Source organism: Oncorhynchus masou, chromosome 25 (assembly GCF_036934945.1).
Source record: "Oncorhynchus masou masou isolate Uvic2021 chromosome 25, UVic_Omas_1.1, whole genome shotgun sequence".
In the NCBI taxonomy this organism is placed as follows: Eukaryota; Metazoa; Chordata; class Actinopteri; order Salmoniformes; family Salmonidae; genus Oncorhynchus; species Oncorhynchus masou.
In genome coordinates, this window is record NC_088236.1 from 14667705 (window position 1) to 14693700 (window position 25996).

The following is a 25996-nucleotide window of genomic DNA, read 5'->3' on the forward strand; positions in this document are numbered from 1 at the left end:
TGTTGTTGTTGCTGACTCTCACATGCCCAAATTCAATTGCCCTTTGCGATGATTAAAGTGTTTCTAACTGAACTGAATTGAATCCCTTCCCCTGTCCTCCTTGCAGGTCCTGAAAGGCTGTAAGAAGCTGGCCATGTCAGTTTGTTCAGTGGGCCAGATCCCCGGGGGGTATGTCACCAACAACATTTATGCCTGGGTGGATCCTCATGGCCGCAGTGTGTCCCCTCCCTCCGACCTGGAGCAGCAAAGCACCCTGGGACCACAACACAGCCAGAGACGTACAGGACACACACAGGAGAAGACAGTGAGTGGATTGAATACCTCTGAGAATCTAAAATATATTTTCTCTCAGTATGGCTGACATATGGGTCAAATGGCCACTCATGTTTGACAACAAACAACTAATGGAGGGGGTGAACATGAGGAGGAGAAGGAGGAGGAGAGGGGGGCAGAAATCAATGTGGAGCCTCACTGAGCTCTCCATATACCCAGGTTGCATTAAAATGGCACCCTATTCCCTATGTAGTGCACTACTTTTGAACAGAACCCAATGGGCCCTGTTAGTGATCTAAGTAGTGAATAAGGTTCCATTTGGGATGCAGACAATCCCTGCCCTGTGCACTCCTCTGCTCTGTCCAGTACCTCTCTCATCTATTGATGTGAGGCTGCATCGTCAGCACCACAGACCAGGCCGGCAGCCGGGGGTACGGTACACAGCTTTACACAGCACTGCAGAATTAAAAGTAAACTACGAGGACGGACGACCAAACACAGCCCAAGGATTTTAAAAACAAATTGACTTTCACTAAATAAACTGTTGGAACAGTAGAGGGCTACGTGAGCTAACTTAATCACTAAATATACTAGGGAACAGTAGAGGGTTACGGGGCTAACTTAATCACTAAATAAAATGTGGGAACAGTAGAGGGCTACAGGGCTAACTTCATCACTAAATAAACTGTGGGAACAGTAGAGGGCTACAGGGCTAACTTAATCACTAAATAAACTGTGGGAACAGTAGAGGGCTACAGGGCTAACTTCATCACTAAATAAAATGTGGGAACAGTAGAGGGCTACAGGGCTAACTTAATCACTAAATAAACTGTGGGAACAGTAGAGGGCTACGGGGCTAACTTAATCACTAAATAAACTGTGGGAACAGTAGAGGGTTACGGGGCTAACTTAATCACTAAATATACTGTGGGAGCAGTAGAGGGTTACATTTACATTTACATTACATTTACAGGGCTACAGGGCTAACTTAGGAGCAGTAGAGGGTTACGGGGCTAACTTAATCACTAAATAAACTGCGGGAACAGTAGAGGGCTACGTGAGCTAACCTAATCACTAAATAAACTGTGGGAACATTAGAGGGTTACGTGAGCTAACTTAATCACTAAATAAATTGTGGGAACAGTAGAGGGTTACAGGGCTAACTTAATCACTAAATAAACTGTGGGAACAGTAGAGGGCTACGGGGCTAACTTAATCACTAAATAATCTGTGGGAACAGTAGAGGGTTATGGGACTAACTTAATCACTAAATAAACTGTGGGAACAGTAGAGGTGTATGGGGCTAACTTAATCACTAAATATACTGTGGGAACAGTAGAGGGCTACGTGAGCTAACTTAATCTCTAAATAAACTGTGGGAACATTAGAGGGTTACGTGAGCTAACTTAATCACTAAATAAACTGTGTGAACAGTAGAGGGTTATGGGGCTAACTTAATCACTAAATAAACTGTGGGAACAGTAGAGCTTTACGGGGCTAACTTAATCACTAAATAATCTGTGGGAACAGTAGAGGGTTACGTGAGCTAACTTAATCACTAAATAAACTGTGGGAAGAGTAGAGGGTTACGGGGCTAATTTAATCACTAAATAAACTGTGGGAACAGTAGAGGGCTACGTGAGCTAACTTAATCACTAAATAAACTGTGGGAACAGTAGAGGGCTACGTGAGCTAACTTAATCACTAAATAAATTGTGGGAACAGTAGAGGGTTACAGGGCTAACTTAATCACTAAATAAACTGTGGGAACAGTAGAGGGCTACGGGGCTAACTTAATCACTAAATAATCTGTGGGAACTTTAGAGGGTTATGGGGCTAACTTAATCACTAAATATACTGTGGGAACATTAGAGGTGTATGGGGCTAACTTAATCACTAAATAAATTGTGGGAACATTAGAGGGTTATGGGGCTAACTTAATCACTAAATATACTGTGGGATCATTAGTGGTGTTTGGGGCTAACTTAATCATTAAATAAATTGTGGGAACATTAGAGGGTTATGGGGCTAACTTAATCACTAAATAAACTGTGGGAACAGTAGAGGGTTATGGGGCTGACTTAATCACTAAATAAATTGTGGGAACAGTAGAGGGTTACAGGGCTAACTTAATCACTAAATAAACTGTGGGAACAGTAGAGGGCTACGGGCTAACTTAATCACTAAATAATCTGTGGGAACAGTAGAGGGTTATGGGACTAACTTAATCACTAAATAAACTGTGGGAACAGTAGAGGTGTATGGGGCTAACTTAATCACTAAATATACTGTGGGAACAGTAGAGGGCTACGTGAGCTAACTTAATCTCTAAATAAACTGTGGGAACATTAGAGGGTTACGTGAGCTAACTTAATCACTAAATAAACTGTGTGAACAGTAGAGGGTTATGGGGCTAACTTAATCACTAAATAAACTGTGGGAACAGTAGAGCTTTACGGGGCTAACTTAATCACTAAATAATCTGTGGGAACAGTAGAGGGTTATGTGAGCTAACTTAATCACTAAATAAACTGTGGGAACAGTAGAGGGCTACATGAGCTAACTTAATCACTAAATAAACTGTGGGAACAGTAGAGGGTTACGTGAGCTAACTTAATCACTAAATAAACTGTGGGAAGAGTAGAGGGTTACGGGGCTAATTTAATCACTAAATAAACTGTGGGAACAGTAGAGGGCTACGTGAGCTAACTTAATCACTAAATAAACTGTGGGAACAGTAGAGGGCTACGTGAGCTAACTTAATCACTAAATAAACTGTGGGAACAGTAGAGGGTTACGTGAGCTAACTTAATCACTAAATAAATTGTGGGAACAGTAGAGGGTTACAGGGCTAACTTAATCACTAAATAAACTGTGGGAACAGTAGAGGGCTACGGGGCTAACTTAATCACTAAATAATCTGTGGGAACTTTAGAGGGTTATGGGGCTAACTTAATCACTAAATATACTGTGGGAACATTAGAGGTGTATGGGGCTAACTTAATCACTAAATAAATTGTGGGAACATTAGAGGGTTATGGGGCTAACTTAATCACTAAATATACTGTGGGTCATTAGAGGTGTTTGGGGCTAACTTAATCATTAAATAAATTGTGGGAACATTAGAGGGTTATGGGGCTAACTTAATCACTAAATAAACTGTGGGAACATTAGAGGTGTATGGGGCTAACTTAATCACTAAATAAATTGTGGGAACAGTAGAGGGTTACAGGGCTAACTTAATCACTAAATAAACTGTGGGAACAGTAGAGGGCTACGGGGCTAACTTAATCACTAAATAATCTGTGGGAACTTTAGAGGGTTATGGGGCTAACTTAATCACTAAATATACTGTGGGAACATTAGAGGTGTATGGGGCTAACTTAATCACTAAATAAATTGTGGGAACATTAGAGGGTTATGGGGCTAACTTAATCACTAAATATACTGTGGGATCATTAGTGGTGTTTGGGGCTAACTTAATCATTAAATAAATTGTGGGAACATTAGAGGGTTATGGGGCTAACTTAATCACTAAATAAACTGTGGGAACAGTAGAGGGTTATGGGGCTGACTTAATCACTAAATAAATTGTGGGAACAGTAGAGGGTTACAGGGCTAACTTAATCACTAAATAAACTGTGGGAACAGTAGAGGGCTACGGGGCTAACTTAATCACTAAATAATCTGTGGGAACAGTAGAGGGTTATGGGACTAACTTAATCACTAAATAAACTGTGGGAACAGTAGAGGTGTATGGGGCTAACTTAATCACTAAATATACTGTGGGAACAGTAGAGGGCTACGTGAGCTAACTTAATCTCTAAATAAACTGTGGGAACATTAGAGGGTTACGTGAGCTAACTTAATCACTAAATAAACTGTGTGAACAGTAGAGGGTTATGGGGCTAACTTAATCACTAAATAAACTGTGGGAACAGTAGAGCTTTACGGGGCTAACTTAATCACTAAATAATCTGTGGGAACAGTAGAGGGTTATGTGAGCTAACTTAATCACTAAATAAACTGTGGGAACAGTAGAGGGCTACATGAGCTAACTTAATCACTAAATAAACTGTGGGAAGAGTAGAGGGTTACGGGGCTAATTTAATCACTAAATAAACTGTGGGAACAGTAGAGGGCTACGTGAGCTAACTTAATCACTAAATAAACTGTGGGAACAGTAGAGGGCTACGTGAGCTAACTTAATCACTAAATAAACTGTGGGAACAGTAGAGGGTTACGTGAGCTAACTTAATCACTAAATAAATTGTGGGAACAGTAGAGGGTTACAGGGCTAACTTAATCACCAAATAAACTGTGGGAACAGTAGAGGGCTACGGGGCTAACTTAATCACTAAATAATCTGTGGGAACTTTAGAGGGTTATGGGGCTAACTTAATCACTAAATATACTGTGGGAACATTAGAGGTGTATGGGGCTAACTTAATCACTAAATAAATTGTGGGAACATTAGAGGGTTATGGGGCTAACTTAATCACTAAATATACTGTGGGTCATTAGAGGTGTTTGGGGCTAACTTAATCATTAAATAAATTGTGGGAACATTAGAGGGTTATGGGGCTAACTTAATCACTAAATAAACTGTGGGAACATTAGAGGTGTATGGGGCTAACTTAATCACTAAATAAATTGTGGGAACAGTAGAGGGTTACAGGGCTAACTTAATCACTAAATAAACTGTGGGAACAGTAGAGGGCTACGGGGCTAACTTAATCACTAAATAATCTGTGGGAACTTTAGAGGGTTATGGGGCTAACTTAATCACTAAATATACTGTGGGAACATTAGAGGTGTATGGGGCTAACTTAATCACTAAATAAATTGTGGGAACATTAGAGGGTTATGGGGCTAACTTTATCACTAAATATACTGTGGGATCATTAGAGTTGTTTGGGGCTAACTTAATCATTAAATAAATTGTGGGAACATTAGAGGGTTATGGGGCTAACTTAATCACTAAAAAAACTGTGGGAACAGTAGGGGGTTATGGGGCTAACTTAATCACTAAATATACTGGGGGAACATTAGAAGTGTATGGGGCTAACTTAATCACTAAATAAATTGTGGGAACAGTAGAGGGTTACGTGAGCTAACTTAATCACTAAATAAATTGTGGGAACAGTAGAGGGTTACAGGGCTAACTTAATCACTAAATAAACTGTGGGAACAGTAGAGGGCTACGGGGCTAACTTAATCACTAAATAATCTGTGGGAACTTTAGAGGGTTATGGGGCTAACTTAATCACTAAATATACTGTGGGAACATTAGAGGTGTATGGGGCTAACTTAATCACTAAATAAATTGTGGGAACATTAGAGGGTTATGGGGCTAACTTAATCACTAAATATACTGTGGGTCATTAGAGGTGTTTGGGGCTAACTTAATCATTAAATAAATTGTGGGAACATTAGAGGGTTATGGGGCTAACTTAATCACTAAATAAACTGTGGGAACATTAGAGGTGTATGGGGCTAACTTAATCACTAAATAAATTGTGGGAACAGTAGAGGGTTACGTGAGCTAACTTAATCACTAAATAAACTGTGGGAACAGTAGAGGGCTACGGGGCTAACTTAATCACTAAATAATCTGTGGGAACTTTAGAGGGTTATGGGGCTAACTTAATCACTAAATATACTGTGGGAACATTAGAGGTGTATGGGGCTAACTTAATCACTAAATAAATTGTGGGAACATTAGAGGGTTATGGGGCTAACTTAATCACTAAATATACTGTGGGATCATTAGAGGTGTTTGGGGCTAACTTAATCATTAAATAAATTGTGGGAACATTAGAGGGTTATGGGGCTAACTTAATCACTAAATAAACTGTGGGAACAGTAGGGGGTTATGGGGCTAACTTAATCACTAAATATACTGGGGGAACATTAGAAGTGTATGGGGCTAACTTAATCACTAAATAAATTGTGGGAACAGTAGAGGGCTACGGGGCTAACTTAATCACTAAATAAACTGTGGGAACAGTAGAGGGCTACGTGAATTAACTTAATCACTAAATAAACTGTGGGAATATTAGAGGGTTACGTGAGCTAACTTAATCACTAAATAAACTGTGTGAACAGTAGAGGGTTACAGGGCTAACTTAATCACTAAATAAACTGTGGGAACAGTAGAGGGTTATGGGGTTAGCTAACTTAATCACTAAATAAACTGTGGGAACAGTAGAGGGTTACGGGGCTAACTTAATCACTAAATAAACTGTGGGAACAGTAGAGGGTTACGGGGCTAACTTAATCACTAAATATACTGTGGGAGCAGTAGAGGGTTACATTTACATTTACATTACATTTACAGGGCTACAGGGCTAACTTAGGAGCAGTAGAGGGTTACGGGGCTAACTTAATCACTAAATAAACTGCGGGAACAGTAGAGGGCTACGTGAGCTAACCTAATCACTAAATAAACTGTGGGAACATTAGAGGGTTACGTGAGCTAACTTAATCACTAAATAAATTGTGGGAACAGTAGAGGGTTACAGGGCTAACTTAATCACTAAATAAACTGTGGGAACAGTAGAGGGCTACGGGGCTAACTTAATCACTAAATAATCTGTGGGAACAGTAGAGGGTTATGGGACTAACTTAATCACTAAATAAACTGTGGGAACAGTAGAGGTGTATGGGGCTAACTTAATCACTAAATATACTGTGGGAACAGTAGAGGGCTACGTGAGCTAACTTAATCTCTAAATAAACTGTGGGAACATTAGAGGGTTACGTGAGCTAACTTAATCACTAAATAAACTGTGTGAACAGTAGAGGGTTATGGGGCTAACTTAATCACTAAATAAACTGTGGGAACAGTAGAGCTTTACGGGGCTAACTTAATCACTAAATAATCTGTGGGAACAGTAGAGGGTTATGTGAGCTAACTTAATCACTAAATAAACTGTGGGAACAGTAGAGGGCTACATGAGCTAACTTAATCACTAAATAAACTGTGGGAACAGTAGAGGGTTACGGGGCTAATTTAATCACTAAATAAACTGTGGGAACAGTAGAGGGCTACGTGAGCTAACTTAATCACTAAATAAACTGTGGGAACAGTCGAGGGCTACGTGAGCTAACTTAATCACTAAATAAACTGTGGGAACAGTAGAGGGTTACGTGAGCTAACTTAATCACTAAATAAATTGTGGGAACAGTAGAGGGTTACAGGGCTAACTTAATCACTAAATAAACTGTGGGAACAGTAGAGGGCTACGGGGCTAACTTAATCACTAAATAATCTGTGGGAACTTTAGAGGGTTATGGGGCTAACTTAATCACTAAATATACTGTGGGAACATTAGAGGTGTATGGGGCTAACTTAATCACTAAATAAATTGTGGGAACATTAGAGGGTTATGGGGCTAACTTAATCACTAAATATACTGTGGGATCATTAGTGGTGTTTGGGGCTAACTTAATCATTAAATAAATTGTGGGAACATTAGAGGGTTATGGGGCTAACTTAATCACTAAATAAACTGTGGGAACAGTAGAGGGTTATGGGGCTGACTTAATCACTAAATAAATTGTGGGAACAGTAGAGGGTTACAGGGCTAACTTAATCACTAAATAAACTGTGGGAACAGTAGAGGGCTACGGGGCTAACTTAATCACTAAATAATCTGTGGGAACAGTAGAGGGTTATGGGACTAACTTAATCACTAAATAAACTGTGGGAACAGTAGAGGTGTATGGGGCTAACTTAATCACTAAATATACTGTGGGAACAGTAGAGGGCTACGTGAGCTAACTTAATCTCTAAATAAACTGTGGGAACATTAGAGGGTTACGTGAGCTAACTTAATCACTAAATAAACTGTGTGAACAGTAGAGGGTTATGGGGCTAACTTAATCACTAAATAAACTGTGGGAACAGTAGAGCTTTACGGGGCTAACTTAATCACTAAATAATCTGTGGGAACAGTAGAGGGTTATGTGAGCTAACTTAATCACTAAATAAACTGTGGGAACAGTAGAGGGCTACATGAGCTAACTTAATCACTAAATAAACTGTGGGAACAGTAGAGGGTTACGTGAGCTAACTTAATCACTAAATAAACTGTGGGAAGAGTAGAGGGTTACGGGGCTAATTTAATCACTAAATAAACTGTGGGAACAGTAGAGGGCTACGTGAGCTAACTTAATCACTAAATAAACTGTGGGAACAGTAGAGGGCTACGTGAGCTAACTTAATCACTAAATAAATTGTGGGAACAGTAGAGGGTTACAGGGCTAACTTAATCACTAAATAAACTGTGGGAACAGTAGAGGGCTACGGGGCTAACTTAATCACTAAATAATCTGTGGGAACTTTAGAGGGTTATGGGGCTAACTTAATCACTAAATATACTGTGGGAACATTAGAGGTGTATGGGGCTAACTTAATCACTAAATATACTGTGGGAACAGTAGAGGGCTACGTGAGCTAACTTAATCTCTAAATAAACTGTGGGAACATTAGAGGGTTACGTGAGCTAACTTAATCACTAAATAAACTGTGTGAACAGTAGAGGGTTATGGGGCTAACTTAATCACTAAATAAACTGTGGGAACAGTAGAGCTTTACGGGGCTAACTTAATCACTAAATAATCTGTGGGAACAGTAGAGGGTTATGTGAGCTAACTTAATCACTAAATAAACTGTGGGAACAGTAGAGGGCTACATGAGCTAACTTAATCACTAAATAAACTGTGGGAACAGTAGAGGGTTACGTGAGCTAACTTAATCACTAAATAAACTGTGGGAAGAGTAGAGGGTTACGGGGCTAATTTAATCACTAAATAAACTGTGGGAACAGTAGAGGGCTACGTGAGCTAACTTAATCACTAAATAAACTGTGGGAACAGTAGAGGGCTACGTGAGCTAACTTAATCACTAAATAAATTGTGGGAACAGTAGAGGGTTACAGGGCTAACTTAATCACTAAATAAACTGTGGGAACAGTAGAGGGCTACGGGGCTAACTTAATCACTAAATAATCTGTGGGAACAGTAGAGGTGTATGGGGCTAACTTAATCACTAAATAAATTGTGGGAACAGTAGAGGGTTACAGGGCTAACTTAATCACTAAATAAACTGTGGGAACAGTAGAGGGCTACGGGGCTAACTTAATCACTAAATAATCTGTGGGAACTTTAGAGGGTTATGGGGCTAACTTAATCACTAAATATACTGTGGGAACATTAGAGGTGTATGGGGCTAACTTAATCACTAAATATACTGTGGGAACAGTAGAGGGCTACGTGAGCTAACTTAATCTCTAAATAAACTGTGGGAACATTAGAGGGTTACGTGAGCTAACTTAATCACTAAATAAACTGTGTGAACAGTAGAGGGTTATGGGGCTAACTTAATCACTAAATAAACTGTGGGAACAGTAGAGCTTTACGGGGCTAACTTAATCACTAAATAATCTGTGGGAACAGTAGAGGGTTATGTGAGCTAACTTAATCACTAAATAAACTGTGGGAACAGTAGAGGGCTACATGAGCTAACTTAATCACTAAATAAACTGTGGGAACAGTAGAGGGTTACGTGAGCTAACTTAATCACTAAATAAACTGTGGGAAGAGTAGAGGGTTACGGGGCTAATTTAATCACTAAATAAACTGTGGGAACAGTAGAGGGCTACGTGAGCTAACTTAATCACTAAATAAACTGTGGGAACAGTAGAGGGCTACGTGAGCTAACTTAATCACTAAATAAATTGTGGGAACAGTAGAGGGTTACAGGGCTAACTTAATCACTAAATAAACTGTGGGAACAGTAGAGGGCTACGGGGCTAACTTAATCACTAAATAATCTGTGGGAACTTTAGAGGGTTATGGGGCTAACTTAATCACTAAATATACTGTGGGAACATTAGAGGTGTATGGGGCTAACTTAATCACTAAATAAATTGTGGGAACATTAGAGGGTTATGGGGCTAACTTAATCACTAAATATACTGTGGGATCATTAGTGGTGTTTGGGGCTAACTTAATCATTAAATAAATTGTGGGAACATTAGAGGGTTATGGGGCTAACTTAATCACTAAATAAAACTGTGGGAACAGTAGGGGGTTATGGGGCTAACTTAATCACTAAATATACTGGGGGAACATTAGAAGTGTATGGGGCTAACTTAATCACTAAATAAATTGTTGGAACAGTAGAGGGTTACGTGAGCTAACTTAATCACTAAATAAATTGTGGGAACAGTAGAGGGTTACAGGGCTAACTTAATCACTAAATAAACTGTGGGAACAGTAGAGGGCTACGGGGCTAACTTAATCACTAAATAATCTGTGGGAACTTTAGAGGGTTATGGGGCTAACTTAATCACTAAATATACTGTGGGAACATTAGAGGTGTATGGGGCTAAGTTAATCACTAAATAAATTGTGGGAACATTAGAGGGTTATGGGGCTAACCTAATCACTAAATATACTGTGGGTCATTAGAGGTGTTTGGGGCTAACTTAATCATTAAATAAATTGTGGGAACATTAGAGGGTTATGGGGCTAACTTAATCACTAAATAAACTGTGGGAACATTAGAGGTGTATGGGGCTAACTTAATCACTAAATAAACTGTGGGAACATTAGAGGTGTATGGGGCTAACTTAATCACTAAATAAATTGTGGGAACAGTAGAGGGTTACGTGAGCTAACTTAATCACTAAATAAACTGTGGGAACAGTAGAGGGCTACGGGGCTAACTTAATCACTAAATAATCTGTGGGAACTTTAGAGGGTTATGGGGCTAACTTAATCACTAAATATACTGTGGGAACATTAGAGGTGTATGGGGCTAACTTAATCACTAAATAAATTGTGGGAACATTAGAGGGTTATGGGGCTAACTTAATCACTAAATATACTGTGGGATCATTAGAGGTGTTTGGGGCTAACTTAATCATTAAATAAATTGTGGGAACATTAGAGGGTTACGGGGCTAATTTAATCACTAAATAAACTGTGGGAACAGTAGAGGGCTACGTGAGCTAACTTAATCACTAAATAAACTGTGGGAACAGTCGAGGGCTACGTGAGCTAACTTAATCACTAAATAAACTGTGGGAACAGTAGAGGGTTACGTGAGCTAACTTAATCACTAAATAAATTGTGGGAACAGTAGAGGGTTACAGGGCTAACTTAATCACTAAATAAACTGTGGGAACAGTAGAGGGCTACGGGGCTAACTTAATCACTAAATAATCTGTGGGAACTTTAGAGGGTTATGGGGCTAACTTAATCACTAAATATACTGTGGGAACATTAGAGGTGTATGGGGCTAACTTAATCACTAAATAAATTGTGGGAACATTAGAGGGTTATGGGGCTAACTTAATCACTAAATATACTGTGGGATCATTAGTGGTGTTTGGGGCTAACTTAATCATTAAATAAATTGTGGGAACATTAGAGGGTTATGGGGCTAACTTAATCACTAAATAAACTGTGGGAACAGTAGAGGGTTATGGGGCTGACTTAATCACTAAATAAATTGTGGGAACAGTAGAGGGTTACAGGGCTAACTTAATCACTAAATAAACTGTGGGAACAGTAGAGGGCTACGGGGCTAACTTAATCACTAAATAATCTGTGGGAACAGTAGAGGGTTATGGGACTAACTTAATCACTAAATAAACTGTGGGAACAGTAGAGGTGTATGGGGCTAACTTAATCACTAAATATACTGTGGGAACAGTAGAGGGTTACGTGAGCTAACTTAATCTCTAAATAAACTGTGGGAAGAGTAGAGGGTTACGTGAGCTAACTTAATCACTAAATAAACTGTGTGAACAGTAGAGGGTTATGGGGCTAACTTAATCACTAAATAAACTGTGGGAACAGTAGAGCTTTACGGGGCTAACTTAATCACTAAATAATCTGTGGGAACAGTAGAGGGTTATGTGAGCTAACTTAATCACTAAATAAACTGTGGGAACAGTAGAGGGCTACATGAGCTAACTTAATCACTAAATAAACTGTGGGAACAGTAGAGGGTTACGTGAGCTAACTTAATCACTAAATAAACTGTGGGAAGAGTAGAGGGTTACGGGGCTAATTTAATCACTAAATAAACTGTGGGAACAGTAGAGGGCTACGTGAGCTAACTTAATCACTAAATAAACTGTGGGAACAGTAGAGGGCTACGTGAGCTAACTTAATCACTAAATAAATTGTGGGAACAGTAGAGGGTTACAGGGCTAACTTAATCACTAAATAAACTGTGGGAACAGTAGAGGGCTACGGGGCTAACTTAATCACTAAATAATCTGTGGGAACTTTAGAGGGTTATGGGGCTAACTTAATCACTAAATATACTGTGGGAACATTAGAGGTGTATGGGGCTAACTTAATCACTAAATATACTGTGGGAACAGTAGAGGGCTACGTGAGCTAACGTAATCTCTAAATAAACTGTGGGAACATTAGAGGGTTACGTGAGCTAACTTAATCACTAAATAAACTGTGTGAACAGTAGAGGGTTATGGGGCTAACTTAATCACTAAATAAACTGTGGGAACAGTAGAGCTTTACGGGGCTAACTTAATCACTAAATAATCTGTGGGAACAGTAGAGGGTTATGTGAGCTAACTTAATCACTAAATAAACTGTGGGAACAGTAGAGGGCTACATGAGCTAACTTAATCACTAAATAAACTGTGGGAACAGTAGAGGGTTACGTGAGCTAACTTAATCACTAAATAAACTGTGGGAAGAGTAGAGGGTTACGGGGCTAATTTAATCACTAAATAAACTGTGGGAACAGTAGAGGGCTACGTGAGCTAACTTAATCACTAAATAAACTGTGGGAACAGTAGAGGGCTACGTGAGCTAACTTAATCACTAAATAAATTGTGGGAACAGTAGAGGGTTACAGGGCTAACTTAATCACTAAATAAACTGTGGGAACAGTAGAGGGCTACGGGGCTAACTTAATCACTAAATAATCTGTGGGAACTTTAGAGGGTTATGGGGCTAACTTAATCACTAAATATACTGTGGGAACATTAGAGGTGTATGGGGCTAACTTAATCACTAAATAAATTGTGGGAACATTAGAGGGTTATGGGGCTAACTTAATCACTAAATATACTGTGGGATCATTAGTGGTGTTTGGGGCTAACTTAATCATTAAATAAATTGTGGGAACATTAGAGGGTTATGGGGCTAACTTAATCACTAAAAAAACTGTGGGAACAGTAGGGGGTTATGGGGCTAACTTAATCACTAAATATACTGGGGGAACATTAGAAGTGTATGGGGCTAACTTAATCACTAAATAAATTGTTGGAACAGTAGAGGGTTACGTGAGCTAACTTAATCACTAAATAAATTGTGGGAACAGTAGAGGGTTACAGGGCTAACTTAATCACTAAATAAACTGTGGGAACAGTAGAGGGCTTAACTTAATCACTAAATAATCTGTGGGAACTTTAGAGGGTTATGGGGCTAACTTAATCACTAAATAAACTGTGGGAACAGTAGAGGTGTATGGGGCTAACTTAATCATTAAATAAATTGTGGGAACATTAGAGGGTTATGGGGCTAACTTAATCACTAAATAAACTGTGGGAACAGTAGAGGGTTATGGGGCTGACTTAATCACTAAATAAATTGTGGGAACAGTAGAGGGTTACAGGGCTAACTTAATCACTAAATAAACTGTGGGAACAGTAGAGGGCTACGGGGCTAACTTAATCACTAAATAATCTGTGGGAACAGTAGAGGGTTATGGGACTAACTTAATCACTAAATAAACTGTGGGAACAGTAGAGGTGTATGGGGCTAACTTAATCACTAAATATACTGTGGGAACAGTAGAGGGCTACGTGAGCTAACTTAATCTCTAAATAAACTGTGGGAACATTAGAGGGTTACGTGAGCTAACTTAATCACTAAATAAACTGTGTGAACAGTAGAGGGTTATGGGGCTAACTTAATCACTAAATAAACTGTGGGAACAGTAGAGCTTTACGGGGCTAACTTAATCACTAAATAATCTGTGGGAACAGTAGAGGGTTATGTGAGCTAACTTAATCACTAAATAAACTGTGGGAACAGTAGAGGGCTACATGAGCTAACTTAATCACTAAATAAACTGTGGGAACAGTAGAGGGTTACGTGAGCTAACTTAATCACTAAATAAACTGTGGGAAGAGTAGAGGGTTACGGGGCTAATTTAATCACTAAATAAACTGTGGGAACAGTAGAGGGCTACGTGAGCTAACTTAATCACTAAATAAACTGTGGGAACAGTAGAGGGCTACGTGAGCTAACTTAATCACTAAATAAATTGTGGGAACAGTAGAGGGTTACAGGGCTAACTTAATCACTAAATAAACTGTGGGAACAGTAGAGGGCTACGGGGCTAACTTAATCACTAAATAATCTGTGGGAACTTTAGAGGGTTATGGGGCTAACTTAATCACTAAATATACTGTGGGAACATTAGAGGTGTATGGGGCTAACTTAATCACTAAATATACTGTGGGAACAGTAGAGGGCTACGTGAGCTAACGTAATCTCTAAATAAACTGTGGGAACATTAGAGGGTTACGTGAGCTAACTTAATCACTAAATAAACTGTGTGAACAGTAGAGGGTTATGGGGCTAACTTAATCACTAAATAAACTGTGGGAACAGTAGAGCTTTACGGGGCTAACTTAATCACTAAATAATCTGTGGGAACAGTAGAGGGTTATGTGAGCTAACTTAATCACTAAATAAACTGTGGGAACAGTAGAGGGCTACATGAGCTAACTTAATCACTAAATAAACTGTGGGAACAGTAGAGGGTTACGTGAGCTAACTTAATCACTAAATAAACTGTGGGAAGAGTAGAGGGTTACGGGGCTAATTTAATCACTAAATAAACTGTGGGAACAGTAGAGGGCTACGTGAGCTAACTTAATCACTAAATAAACTGTGGGAACAGTAGAGGGCTACGTGAGCTAACTTAATCACTAAATAAATTGTGGGAACAGTAGAGGGTTACAGGGCTAACTTAATCACTAAATAAACTGTGGGAACAGTAGAGGGCTACGGGGCTAACTTAATCACTAAATAATCTGTGGGAACTTTAGAGGGTTATGGGGCTAACTTAATCACTAAATATACTGTGGGAACATTAGAGGTGTATGGGGCTAACTTAATCACTAAATAAATTGTGGGAACATTAGAGGGTTATTGGGGCTAACTTAATCACTAAATATACTGTGGGATCATTAGTGGTGTTTGGGGCTAACTTAATCATTAAATAAATTGTGGGAACATTAGAGGGTTATGGGGCTAACTTAATCACTAAAAAAACTGTGGGAACAGTAGGGGGTTATGGGGCTAACTTAATCACTAAATATACTGGGGGAACATTAGAAGTGTATGGGGCTAACTTAATCACTAAATAAATTGTTGGAACAGTAGAGGGTTACGTGAGCTAACTTAATCACTAAATAAATTGTGGGAACAGTAGAGGGTTACAGGGCTAACTTAATCACTAAATAAACTGTGGGAACAGTAGAGGGCTACGGGGCTAACTTAATCACTAAATAATCTGTGGGAACTTTAGAGGGTTATGGGGCTAACTTAATCACTAAATATACTGTGGGAACATTAGAGGTGTATGGGGCTAAGTTAATCACTAAATAAATTGTGGGAACATTAGAGGGTTATGGGGCTAACCTAATCACTAAATATACTGTGGGTCATTAGAGGTGTTTGGGGCTAACTTAATCATTAAATAAATTGTGGGAACATTAGAGGGTTATGGGGCTAACTTAATCACTAAATAAACTGTGGGAACATTAGAGGTGTATGGGGCTAACTTAATCACTAAATAAATTGTGGAACAGTAGAGGGTTACGTGAGCTAACTTAATCACTAAATAAACTGTGGGAACAGTAGAGGGCTACGGGGCTAACTTAATCACTAAATAATCTGTGGGAACTTTAGAGGGTTATGGGGCTAACTTAATCACTAAATATACTGTGGGAACATTAGAGGTGTATGGGGCTAACTTAATCACTAAATAAATTGTGGGAACATTAGAGGGTTATGGGGCTAACTTAATCACTAAATATACTGTGGGATCATTAGAGGTGTTTGGGGCTAACTTAATCATTAAATAAATTGTGGGAACATTAGAGGGTTATGGGGCTAATTTAATCACTAAATAAACTGTGGGAACAGTAGGGGGTTATGGGGCTAACTTAATCACTAAATATACTGGGGGAACATTAGAAGTGTATGGGGCTAACTTAATCACTAAATAAATTGTGGGAACAGTAGAGGGCTACGGGGCTAACTTAATCACTAAATAAACTGTGGGAACAGTAGAGGGCTACGTGAATTAACTTAATCTCTAAATAAACTGTGGGAATATTAGAGGGTTACGTGAGCTAACTTAATCACTAAATAAACTGTGTGAACAGTAGAGGGTTACAGGGCTAACTTAATCACTAAATAAACTGTGGGAACAGTAGAGGGTTATGGGGTTAGCTAACTTAATCACTAAATAAACTGTGGGAACAGTAGAGGGTTACGGGGCTAACTTAATCACTAAATAAACTGTGGGAACAGTAGAGGGTTACGGGGCTAACTTAATCACTAAATATACTGTGGGAGCAGTAGAGGGTTACATTTACATTTACATTACATTTACAGGGCTACAGGGCTAACTTAGGAGCAGTAGAGGGTTACGGGGCTAACTTAATCACTAAATAAACTGCGGGAACAGTAGAGGGCTACGTGAGCTAACCTAATCACTAAATAAACTGTGGGAACATTAGAGGGTTACGTGAGCTAACTTAATCACTAAATAAATTGTGGGAACAGTAGAGGGTTACAGGGCTAACTTAATCACTAAATAAACTGTGGGAACAGTAGAGGGCTACGGGGCTAACTTAATCACTAAATAATCTGTGGGAACAGTAGAGGGTTATGGGACTAACTTAATCACTAAATAAACTGTGGGAACAGTAGAGGTGTATGGGGCTAACTTAATCACTAAATATACTGTGGGAACAGTAGAGGGCTACGTGAGCTAACTTAATCTCTAAATAAACTGTGGGAACATTAGAGGGTTACGTGAGCTAACTTAATCACTAAATAAACTGTGTGAACAGTAGAGGGTTATGGGGCTAACTTAATCACTAAATAAACTGTGGGAACAGTAGAGCTTTACGGGGCTAACTTAATCACTAAATAATCTGTGGGAACAGTAGAGGGTTATGTGAGCTAACTTAATCACTAAATAAACTGTGGGAACAGTAGAGGGCTACATGAGCTAACTTAATCACTAAATAAACTGTGGGAACAGTAGAGGGTTACGTGAGCTAACTTAATCACTAAATAAACTGTGGGAAGAGTAGAGGGTTACGGGGCTAATTTAATCACTAAATAAACTGTGGGAACAGTAGAGGGCTACGTGAGCTAACTTAATCACTAAATAAACTGTGGGAACAGTAGAGGGCTACGTGAGCTAACTTAATCACTAAATAAACTGTGGGAACAGTAGAGGGTTACGTGAGCTAACTTAATCACTAAATAAATTGTGGGAACAGTAGAGGGTTACAGGGCTAACTTAATCACTAAATAAACTGTGGGAACAGTAGAGGGCTACGGGGCTAACTTAATCACTAAATAATCTGTGGGAACTTTAGAGGGTTATGGGGCTAACTTAATCACTAAATATACTGTGGGAACATTAGAGGTGTATGGGGCTAACTTAATCACTAAATAAATTGTGGGAACATTAGAGGGTTATGGGGCTAACTTAATCACTAAATATACTGTGGGATCATTAGTGGTGTTTGGGGCTAACTTAATCATTAAATAAATTGTGGGAACATTAGAGGGTTATGGGGCTAACTTAATCACTAAATAAACTGTGGGAACAGTAGAGGGTTATGGGGCTGACTTAATCACTAAATAAATTGTGGGAACAGTAGAGGGTTACAGGGCTAACTTAATCACTAAATAAACTGTGGGAACAGTAGAGGGCTACGGGGCTAACTTAATCACTAAATAATCTGTGGGAACAGTAGAGGGTTATGGGACTAACTTAATCACTAAATAAACTGTGGGAACAGTAGAGGTGTATGGGGCTAACTTAATCACTAAATATACTGTGGGAACAGTAGAGGGCCACGTGAGCTAACTTAATCTCTAAATAAACTGTGGGAACATTAGAGGGTTACGTGAGCTAACTTAATCACTAAATAAACTGTGTGAACAGTAGAGGGTTATGGGGCTAACTTAATCACTAAATAAACTGTGGGAACAGTAGAGCTTTACGGGGCTAACTTAATCACTAAATAATCTGTGGGAACAGTAGAGGGTTATGTGAGCTAACTTAATCACTAAATAAACTGTGGGAACAGTAGAGGGCTACATGAGCTAACTTAATCACTAAATAAACTGTGGGAACAGTAGAGGGTTACGTGAGCTAACTTAATCACTAAATAAACTGTGGGAAGAGTAGAGGGTTACGGGGCTAATTTAATCACTAAATAAACTGTGGGAACAGTAGAGGGCTACGTGAGCTAACTTAATCACTAAATAAACTGTGGGAACAGTAGAGGGCTACGTGAGCTAACTTAATCACTAAATAAACTGTGGGAACAGTAGAGGGTTACGTGAGCTAACTTAATCACTAAATAAATTGTGGGAACAGTAGAGGGTTACAGGGCTAACTTAATCACTAAATAAACTGTGGGAACAGTAGAGGGCTACGGGGCTAACTTAATCACTAAATAATCTGTGGGAACTTTAGAGGGTTATGGGGCTAACTTAATCACTAAATATACTGTGGGAACATTAGAGGTGTATGGGGCTAACTTAATCACAAAATAAATTGTGGGAACATTAGAGGGTTATGGGGCTAACTTAATCACTAAATATACTGTGGGTCATTAGAGGTGTTTGGGGCTAACTTAATCATTAAATAAATTGTGGGAACATTAGAGGGTTATGGGGCTAACTTAATCACTAAATAAACTGTGGGAACAGTAGAGGGCTACGGGGCTAACTTAATCACTAAATAATCTGTGGGAACTTTAGAGGGTTATGGGGCTAACTTAATCACTAAATATACTGTGGGAACATTAGAGGTGTATGGGGCTAACTTAATCACTAAATAAATTGTGGGAACATTAGAGGGTTATGGGGCTAACTTAATCACTAAATATACTGTGGGATCATTAGAGTTGTTTGGGGCTAACTTAATCATTAAATAAATTGTGGGAACATTAGAGGGTTATGGGGCTAACTTAATCACTAAATAAACTGTGGGAACAGTAGAGCTTTACGGGGCTAACTTAATCACTAAATAATCTGTGGGAACAGTAGAGGGTTATGTGAGCTAACTTAATCACTAAATAAACTGTGGGAACATTAGAGGGTTACGTGAGCTAACTTAATCACTAAATAAACTGTGTGAACAGTAGAGGGTTATGGGGCTAACTTAATCACTAAATAAACTGTGGGAACAGTAGAGCTTTACGGGGCTAACTTAATCACTAAATAATCTGTGGGAACAGTAGAGGGTTATGTGAGCTAACTTAATCACTAAATAAACTGTGGGAACAGTAGAGGGCTACATGAGCTAACTTAATCACTAAATAAACTGTGGGAACAGTAGAGGGTTACGTGAGCTAACTTAATCACTAAATAAACTGTGGGAAGAGTAGAGGGTTACGGGGCTAATTTAATCACTAAATAAACTGTGGGAACAGTAGAGGGCTACGTGAGCTAACTTAATCACTAAATAAACTGTGGGAACAGTAGAGGGCTACGTGAGCTAACTTAATCACTAAATAAACTGTGGGAACAGTAGAGGGTTACGTGAGCTAACTTAATCACTAAATAAATTGTGGGAACAGTAGAGGGTTACAGGGCTAACTTAATCACTAAATAAACTGTGGGAACAGTAGAGGGCTACGGGGCTAACTTAATCACTAAATAATCTGTGGGAACTTTAGAGGGTTATGGGGCTAACTTAATCACTAAATATACTGTGGGAACATTAGAGGTGTATGGGGCTAACTTAATCACAAAATAAATTGTGGGAACATTAGAGGGTTATGGGGCTAACTTAATCACTAAATATACTGTGGGTCATTAGAGGTGTTTGGGGCTAACTTAATCATTAAATAAATTGTGGGAACATTAGAGGGTTATGGGGCTAACTTAATCACTAAATAAACTGTGGGAACAGTAGAGGGCTACGGGGCTAACTTAATCACTAAATAATCTGTGGGAACTTTAGAGGGTTATGGGGCTAACTTAATCACTAAATATACTGTGGGAACATTAGAGGTGTATGGGGCTAACTTAATCACTAAATAAATTGTGGGAACATTAGAGGGTTATGGGGCTAACTTAATCACTAAATATACTGTGGGATCATTAGAGTTGTTTGGGGCTAACTTAATCATTAAATAAATTGTGGGAACATTAGAGGGTTATGGGGCTAACTTAATCACTAAATAAACTGTGGGAACAGTAGAGGGTTATGTAAGCTAACTTAATCACTAAATAAACTGTGGGAACATTAGAGGGTTACGTGAGCTAACTTAATCACTAAATAAACTGTGTGAACAGTAGAGGGTTACGTGAGCTAACTTAATCACTAAATAAACTGTGTGAACAGTAGAGGGTTACAGGGCTAACTTAATCACTAAATATACTGGGGGAACATTAGAAGTGTATGGGGCTAACTTAATCACTAAATAAATTGTGGGAACAGTAGAGGGTTACGTGAGCTAACTTAATCACTAAATAAATTGTGGGAACAGTAGAGGGTTACAGGGCTAACTTAATCACTAAATAAACTGTGGGAACAGTAGAGGGCTACGGGGCTAACTTAATCACTAAATAAACTGTGGGAACAGTAGAGGGTTATGTAAGCTAACTTAATCACTAAATAAACTGTGGGAACATTAGAGGGTTACGTGAGCTAACTTAATCACTAAATAAACTGTGTGAACAGTAGAGGGTTACAGGGCTAACTTAATCACTAAATAAACTGTGGGAACAGTAGAACTTTACGGGGCTAATTTAATCACTAAATAATCTGTGGGAACAGTAGAGGGTTATGTAAGCTAACTTAATCACTAAATAAACTGTGGGAACAGTAGAGGGTTACGTGAGCTTACTTAATCACTAAATAAACTGTCGGAACAGTAGAGCGTTACGGGGCTAACTTAATCACTAAATATACTGTGGGAACAGTAGAGGGCTACGTGAGCTAACTTAATCACTAAATAAACTGTGGGAACATTAGAGGGTTACGTGAGCTAACTTAATCACTAAATAAACTGTGGGAACAGTAGAGGGTTATGGGGTTAGCTAACTTAATCACTAAATAAAATGTGGGAACAGTAGAGGGTTACGTGAGCTAAATTAATCACTAAATAAACTGTGGGAACAGTAGAGCGTAACAGGGCTAATTTAATCACTAAATAATCTGTGGGAACAGTAGAGGGTTATGTGAGCTAACTTAATCACTAAATAAACTTTGGGGACAGTAGAGCGTTACGGGGCTAACTTAATCACTAAATAAACTGTGGGTACAGTAGAGGGTTACGTGAGCTAACTTAATCACTAAATAAACTGTGGGGACAGTAGAGGGTTACGTGAGCTAACTTAATCACTAAATAAACTGTGGGAACAGTAGAGCGTTATGGGGCTAACTTAATCACTAAATAATCTGTGGGAACAGTAGAGCGTTACGGGGCTAATTTAATCACTAAATAAACTGTGGGAACAGTAGAGGTGTATGGGGTCTTAATCACTAAATAATCTGTGGGAACAGTAGAGCATTACAGGGCTAATTTAATCACTAAATAAACTGTGGGAACATTAGAGGTGTATGGGGCTAACTTAATCACTAAATAAACTGTGGGAACAGTAGAGGGCTAAAACTTAATCACTAAATAATCTCTGGGAACAGTAGAGCGTTACAGGGCTAACTTAATCACTAAATAAACTGTGGGAACAGTAGAGCGTTATGGGGCTAACTTAATCACTAAATAAACTGTGGGAACAGTAGAGGTGTATGGGGTTCTAACTTAATCACTAAATAAACTGTGGGAACAGTAGAGGTGTATGGGGCTTACTTAATCACTAAATAAACTGTGGGAACAGTAGAGGGTTATGTGAGCTAACTTAATCACTAAATAAACTGTGGGAACAGTAGAGCGTTACAGGGCTAACTTAATCACTAAATAACTGTGGGAACAGTAGAGCGTTACAGGGCTAACTTAATCACTAAATAATCTGTGGGAACAGTAGAGCGTTACAGGGCTAACTTAATCACTAAATAATCTGTGGGAACAGTAGAGCGTTACAGGGCTAACTTAATCACTAAATAAACTGTGGGAACAGTAGAGCGTTACAGGGCTAACTTAATCACTAAATATACTGTGGGAACAGTAGAGCGTTACAGGGCTTATTTAATCACTAAATAAACTGTGGGAACAGTAGAGGGTTACGGGGCTAATTTAATCACTAAATAATTTGTGGGAACAGTAGGGCGTTACGGGGCTAACTTAATCACTAAATAATCTGTGGGAACAGTAGAGGGTTATGGGGCTAACTTAATCACTAAATAATCTGTGGGAACAGTAGAGGGCTACGGGGCTAACTTAATCACTAAATAATCTGTGGGAACAGTAGAGCGTTACAGGGCTAACTTAATCACTAAATAATCTGTGGGAACAGTAGAGGGCTACGGGGCTAACTTAATCATTAAATAATCTGTGGGAACAGTAGAGCATTACGGGGCTAACTTAATCACTAAATAATCTGTGGGAACAGTAGAGCGTTACAGGGCTAACTTAATCACTAAATAAACTGTGGGAACAGTAGAGGGTTACTGGGCTAACTTAATCACTAAATAATCTGTGGGAACAGTAGAGGGTTATGGGGCTAACTTAATCACTAAATAATCTGTGGGAACAGTAGAGGGTTACGTGAGCTAACTTAATCACTAAATAAACTGTCGGAACAGTAGAGCGTTACGGGGCTAACTTAATCACTAAATATACTGTGGGAACAGTAGAGGTGTATGGGGCTAACTTAATCACTAAATAAACTGTGTGAACAGTAGAGGGCTACGTGAGCTAACTTAATCACTAAATAAACTGTGGGAACATTAGAGGGTTACGTGAGCTAACTTAATCACTAAATAAACTGTGGGAACAGTAGAGGGTTATGGGGTTAGCTAACTTAATCACTAAATAAAATGTGGGAACAGTAGAGGGTTACGTGAGCTAAATTAATCACTAAATAAACTGTGGGAACAGTAGAGCGTAACAGGGCTAATTTAATCACTAAATAATCTGTGGGAACAGTAGAGGGTTATGTGAGCTAACTTAATCACTAAATAAACTTTGGGGACAGTAGAGCGTTACGGGGCTAACTTAATCACTAAATAAACTGTGGGTACAGTAGAGGGTTACGTGAGCTAACTTAATCACTAAATAAACTGTGGGGACAGTAGAGGGTTACGTGAGCTAACTTAATCACTAAATAAACTGTGGGAACAGTAGAGCGTTATGCGGCTAACTTAATCACTAAATAATCTGTGGGAACAGTAGAGCGTTACGGGGCTAATTTAATCACTAAATAAACTGTGGGAACAGTAGAGGTGTATGGGGTCTTAATCACTAAATAATCTGTGGGAACAGTAGAGCATTACAGGGCTAATTTAATCTCTAAATAAACTGTGGGAACAGTAGAGGTGTATGGGGCTAACTTAATCACTAAATAAACTGTGGGAACAGTAGAGGGCTACGGGGCTAACTTAATCACTAAATAATCTCTGGGAACAGTAGAGCGTTACAGGGCTAACTTAATCACTAAATAAACTGTGGGAACAGTAGAGCATTACGGGGCTAACTTAATCACTAAATAAACTGTGGGAACAGTAGAGGTGTATGGGGTTCTAACTTAATCACTAAATAAACTGTGGGAACAGTAGAGGTGTATGGGGCTTACTTAATCACTAAATAAACTGTGGGAACAGTAGAGGGTTATGTGAGCTAACTTAATCACTAAATAAACTGTGGGAACAGTAGAGCGTTACAGGGCTAACTTAATCACTAAATATACTGTGGGAACAGTAGAGCGTTACAGGGCTAACTTAATCACTAAATAATCTGTGGGAACAGTAGAGCGTTACAGGGCTAACTTAATCACTAAATAATCTGTGGGAACAGTAGAGCGTTACAGGGCTAACTTAATCACTAAATAAACTGTGGGAACAGTAGAGCGTTACAGGGCTAACTTAATCACTAAATATACTGTGGGAACAGTAGAGCGTTACAGGGCTTATTTAATCACTAAATAAACTGTGGGAACAGTAGAGGGTTACGGGGCTAATTTAATCACTAAATAATTTGTGGGAACAGTAGGGCGTTACGGGGCTAACTTAATCACTAAATAATCTGTGGGAACAGTAGAGGGTTATGGGGCTAACTTAATCACTAAATAATCTGTGGGAACAGTAGAGGGCTACGGGGCTAACTTAATCACTAAATAATCTGTGGGAACAGTAGAGCGTTACGGGGCTAACTTAATCACTAAATAATCTGTGGGAACAGTAGAGGGCTACGGGGCTAACTTAATCATTAAATAATCTGTGGGAACAGTAGAGCATTACGGGGCTAACTTAATCACTAAATAATCTGTGGGAACAGTAGAGCGTTACAGGGCTAACTTAATCACTAAATAAACTGTGGGAACAGTAGAGGGTTACTGGGCTAACTTAATCACTAAATAATCTGTGGGAACAGTAGAGGGTTATGGGGCTAACTTAATCACTAAATAATCTGTGGGAACAGTAGAGGGTTACGTGAGCTAACTTAATCACTAAATAAACTGTCGGAACAGTAGAGCGTTACGGGGCTAACTTAATCACTAAATATACTGTGGGAACAGTAGAGGTGTATGGGGCTAACTTAATCACTAAATAAACTGTGTGAACAGTAGAGGGCTACGTGAGCTAACTTAATCACTAAATAAACTGTGGGAACATTAGAGGGTTACGTGAGCTAACTTAATCACTAAATAAACTGTGGGAACAGTAGAGGTTATGGGGTTAGCTAACTTAATCACTAAATAAAATGTGGGAACAGTAGAGGGTTACGTGAGCTAAATTAATCACTAAATAAACTGTGGGAACAGTAGAGCGTAACAGGGCTAATTTAATCACTAAATAATCTGTGGGAACAGTAGAGGGTTATGTGAGCTAACTTAATCACTAAATAAACTTTGGGGACAGTAGAGCGTTACGGGGCTAACTTAATCACTAAATAAACTGTGGGTACAGTAGAGGGTTACGTGAGCTAACTTAATCACTAAATAAACTGTGGGGACAGTAGAGGGTTACGTGAGCTAACTTAATCACTAAATAAACTGTGGGAACAGTAGAGCGTTATGGGGCTAACTTAATCACTAAATAATCTGTGGGAACAGTAGAGCGTTACGGGGCTAATTTAATCACTAAATAAACTGTGGGAACAGTAGAGGTGTATGGGGTCTTAATCACTAAATAATCTGTGGGAACAGTAGAGCATTACAGGGCTAATTTAATCACTAAATAAACTGTGGGAACAGTAGAGGTGTATGGGGCTAACTTAATCACTAAATAAACTGTGGGAACAGTAGAGGGCTACGGGGCTAACTTAATCAC

At 39.0% G+C, this 25996-nt stretch overlaps 1 protein-coding gene across 1 annotated transcript in view; it reads left to right on the plus strand.

Annotated features, from left to right (window-relative positions):
• LOC135513588 (whirlin-like) overlaps nucleotides 1-25996 on the plus strand; it is a 135129-nt gene that overhangs the window by 40482 nt on the left and 68651 nt on the right. The window contains exon 2 of the mRNA XM_064936474.1: nucleotides 107-304. Within this exon, the coding sequence (XP_064792546.1) occupies nucleotides 107-304 (198 nt within the window). The remainder of the gene's footprint in view (nucleotides 1-106; nucleotides 305-25996) is intronic.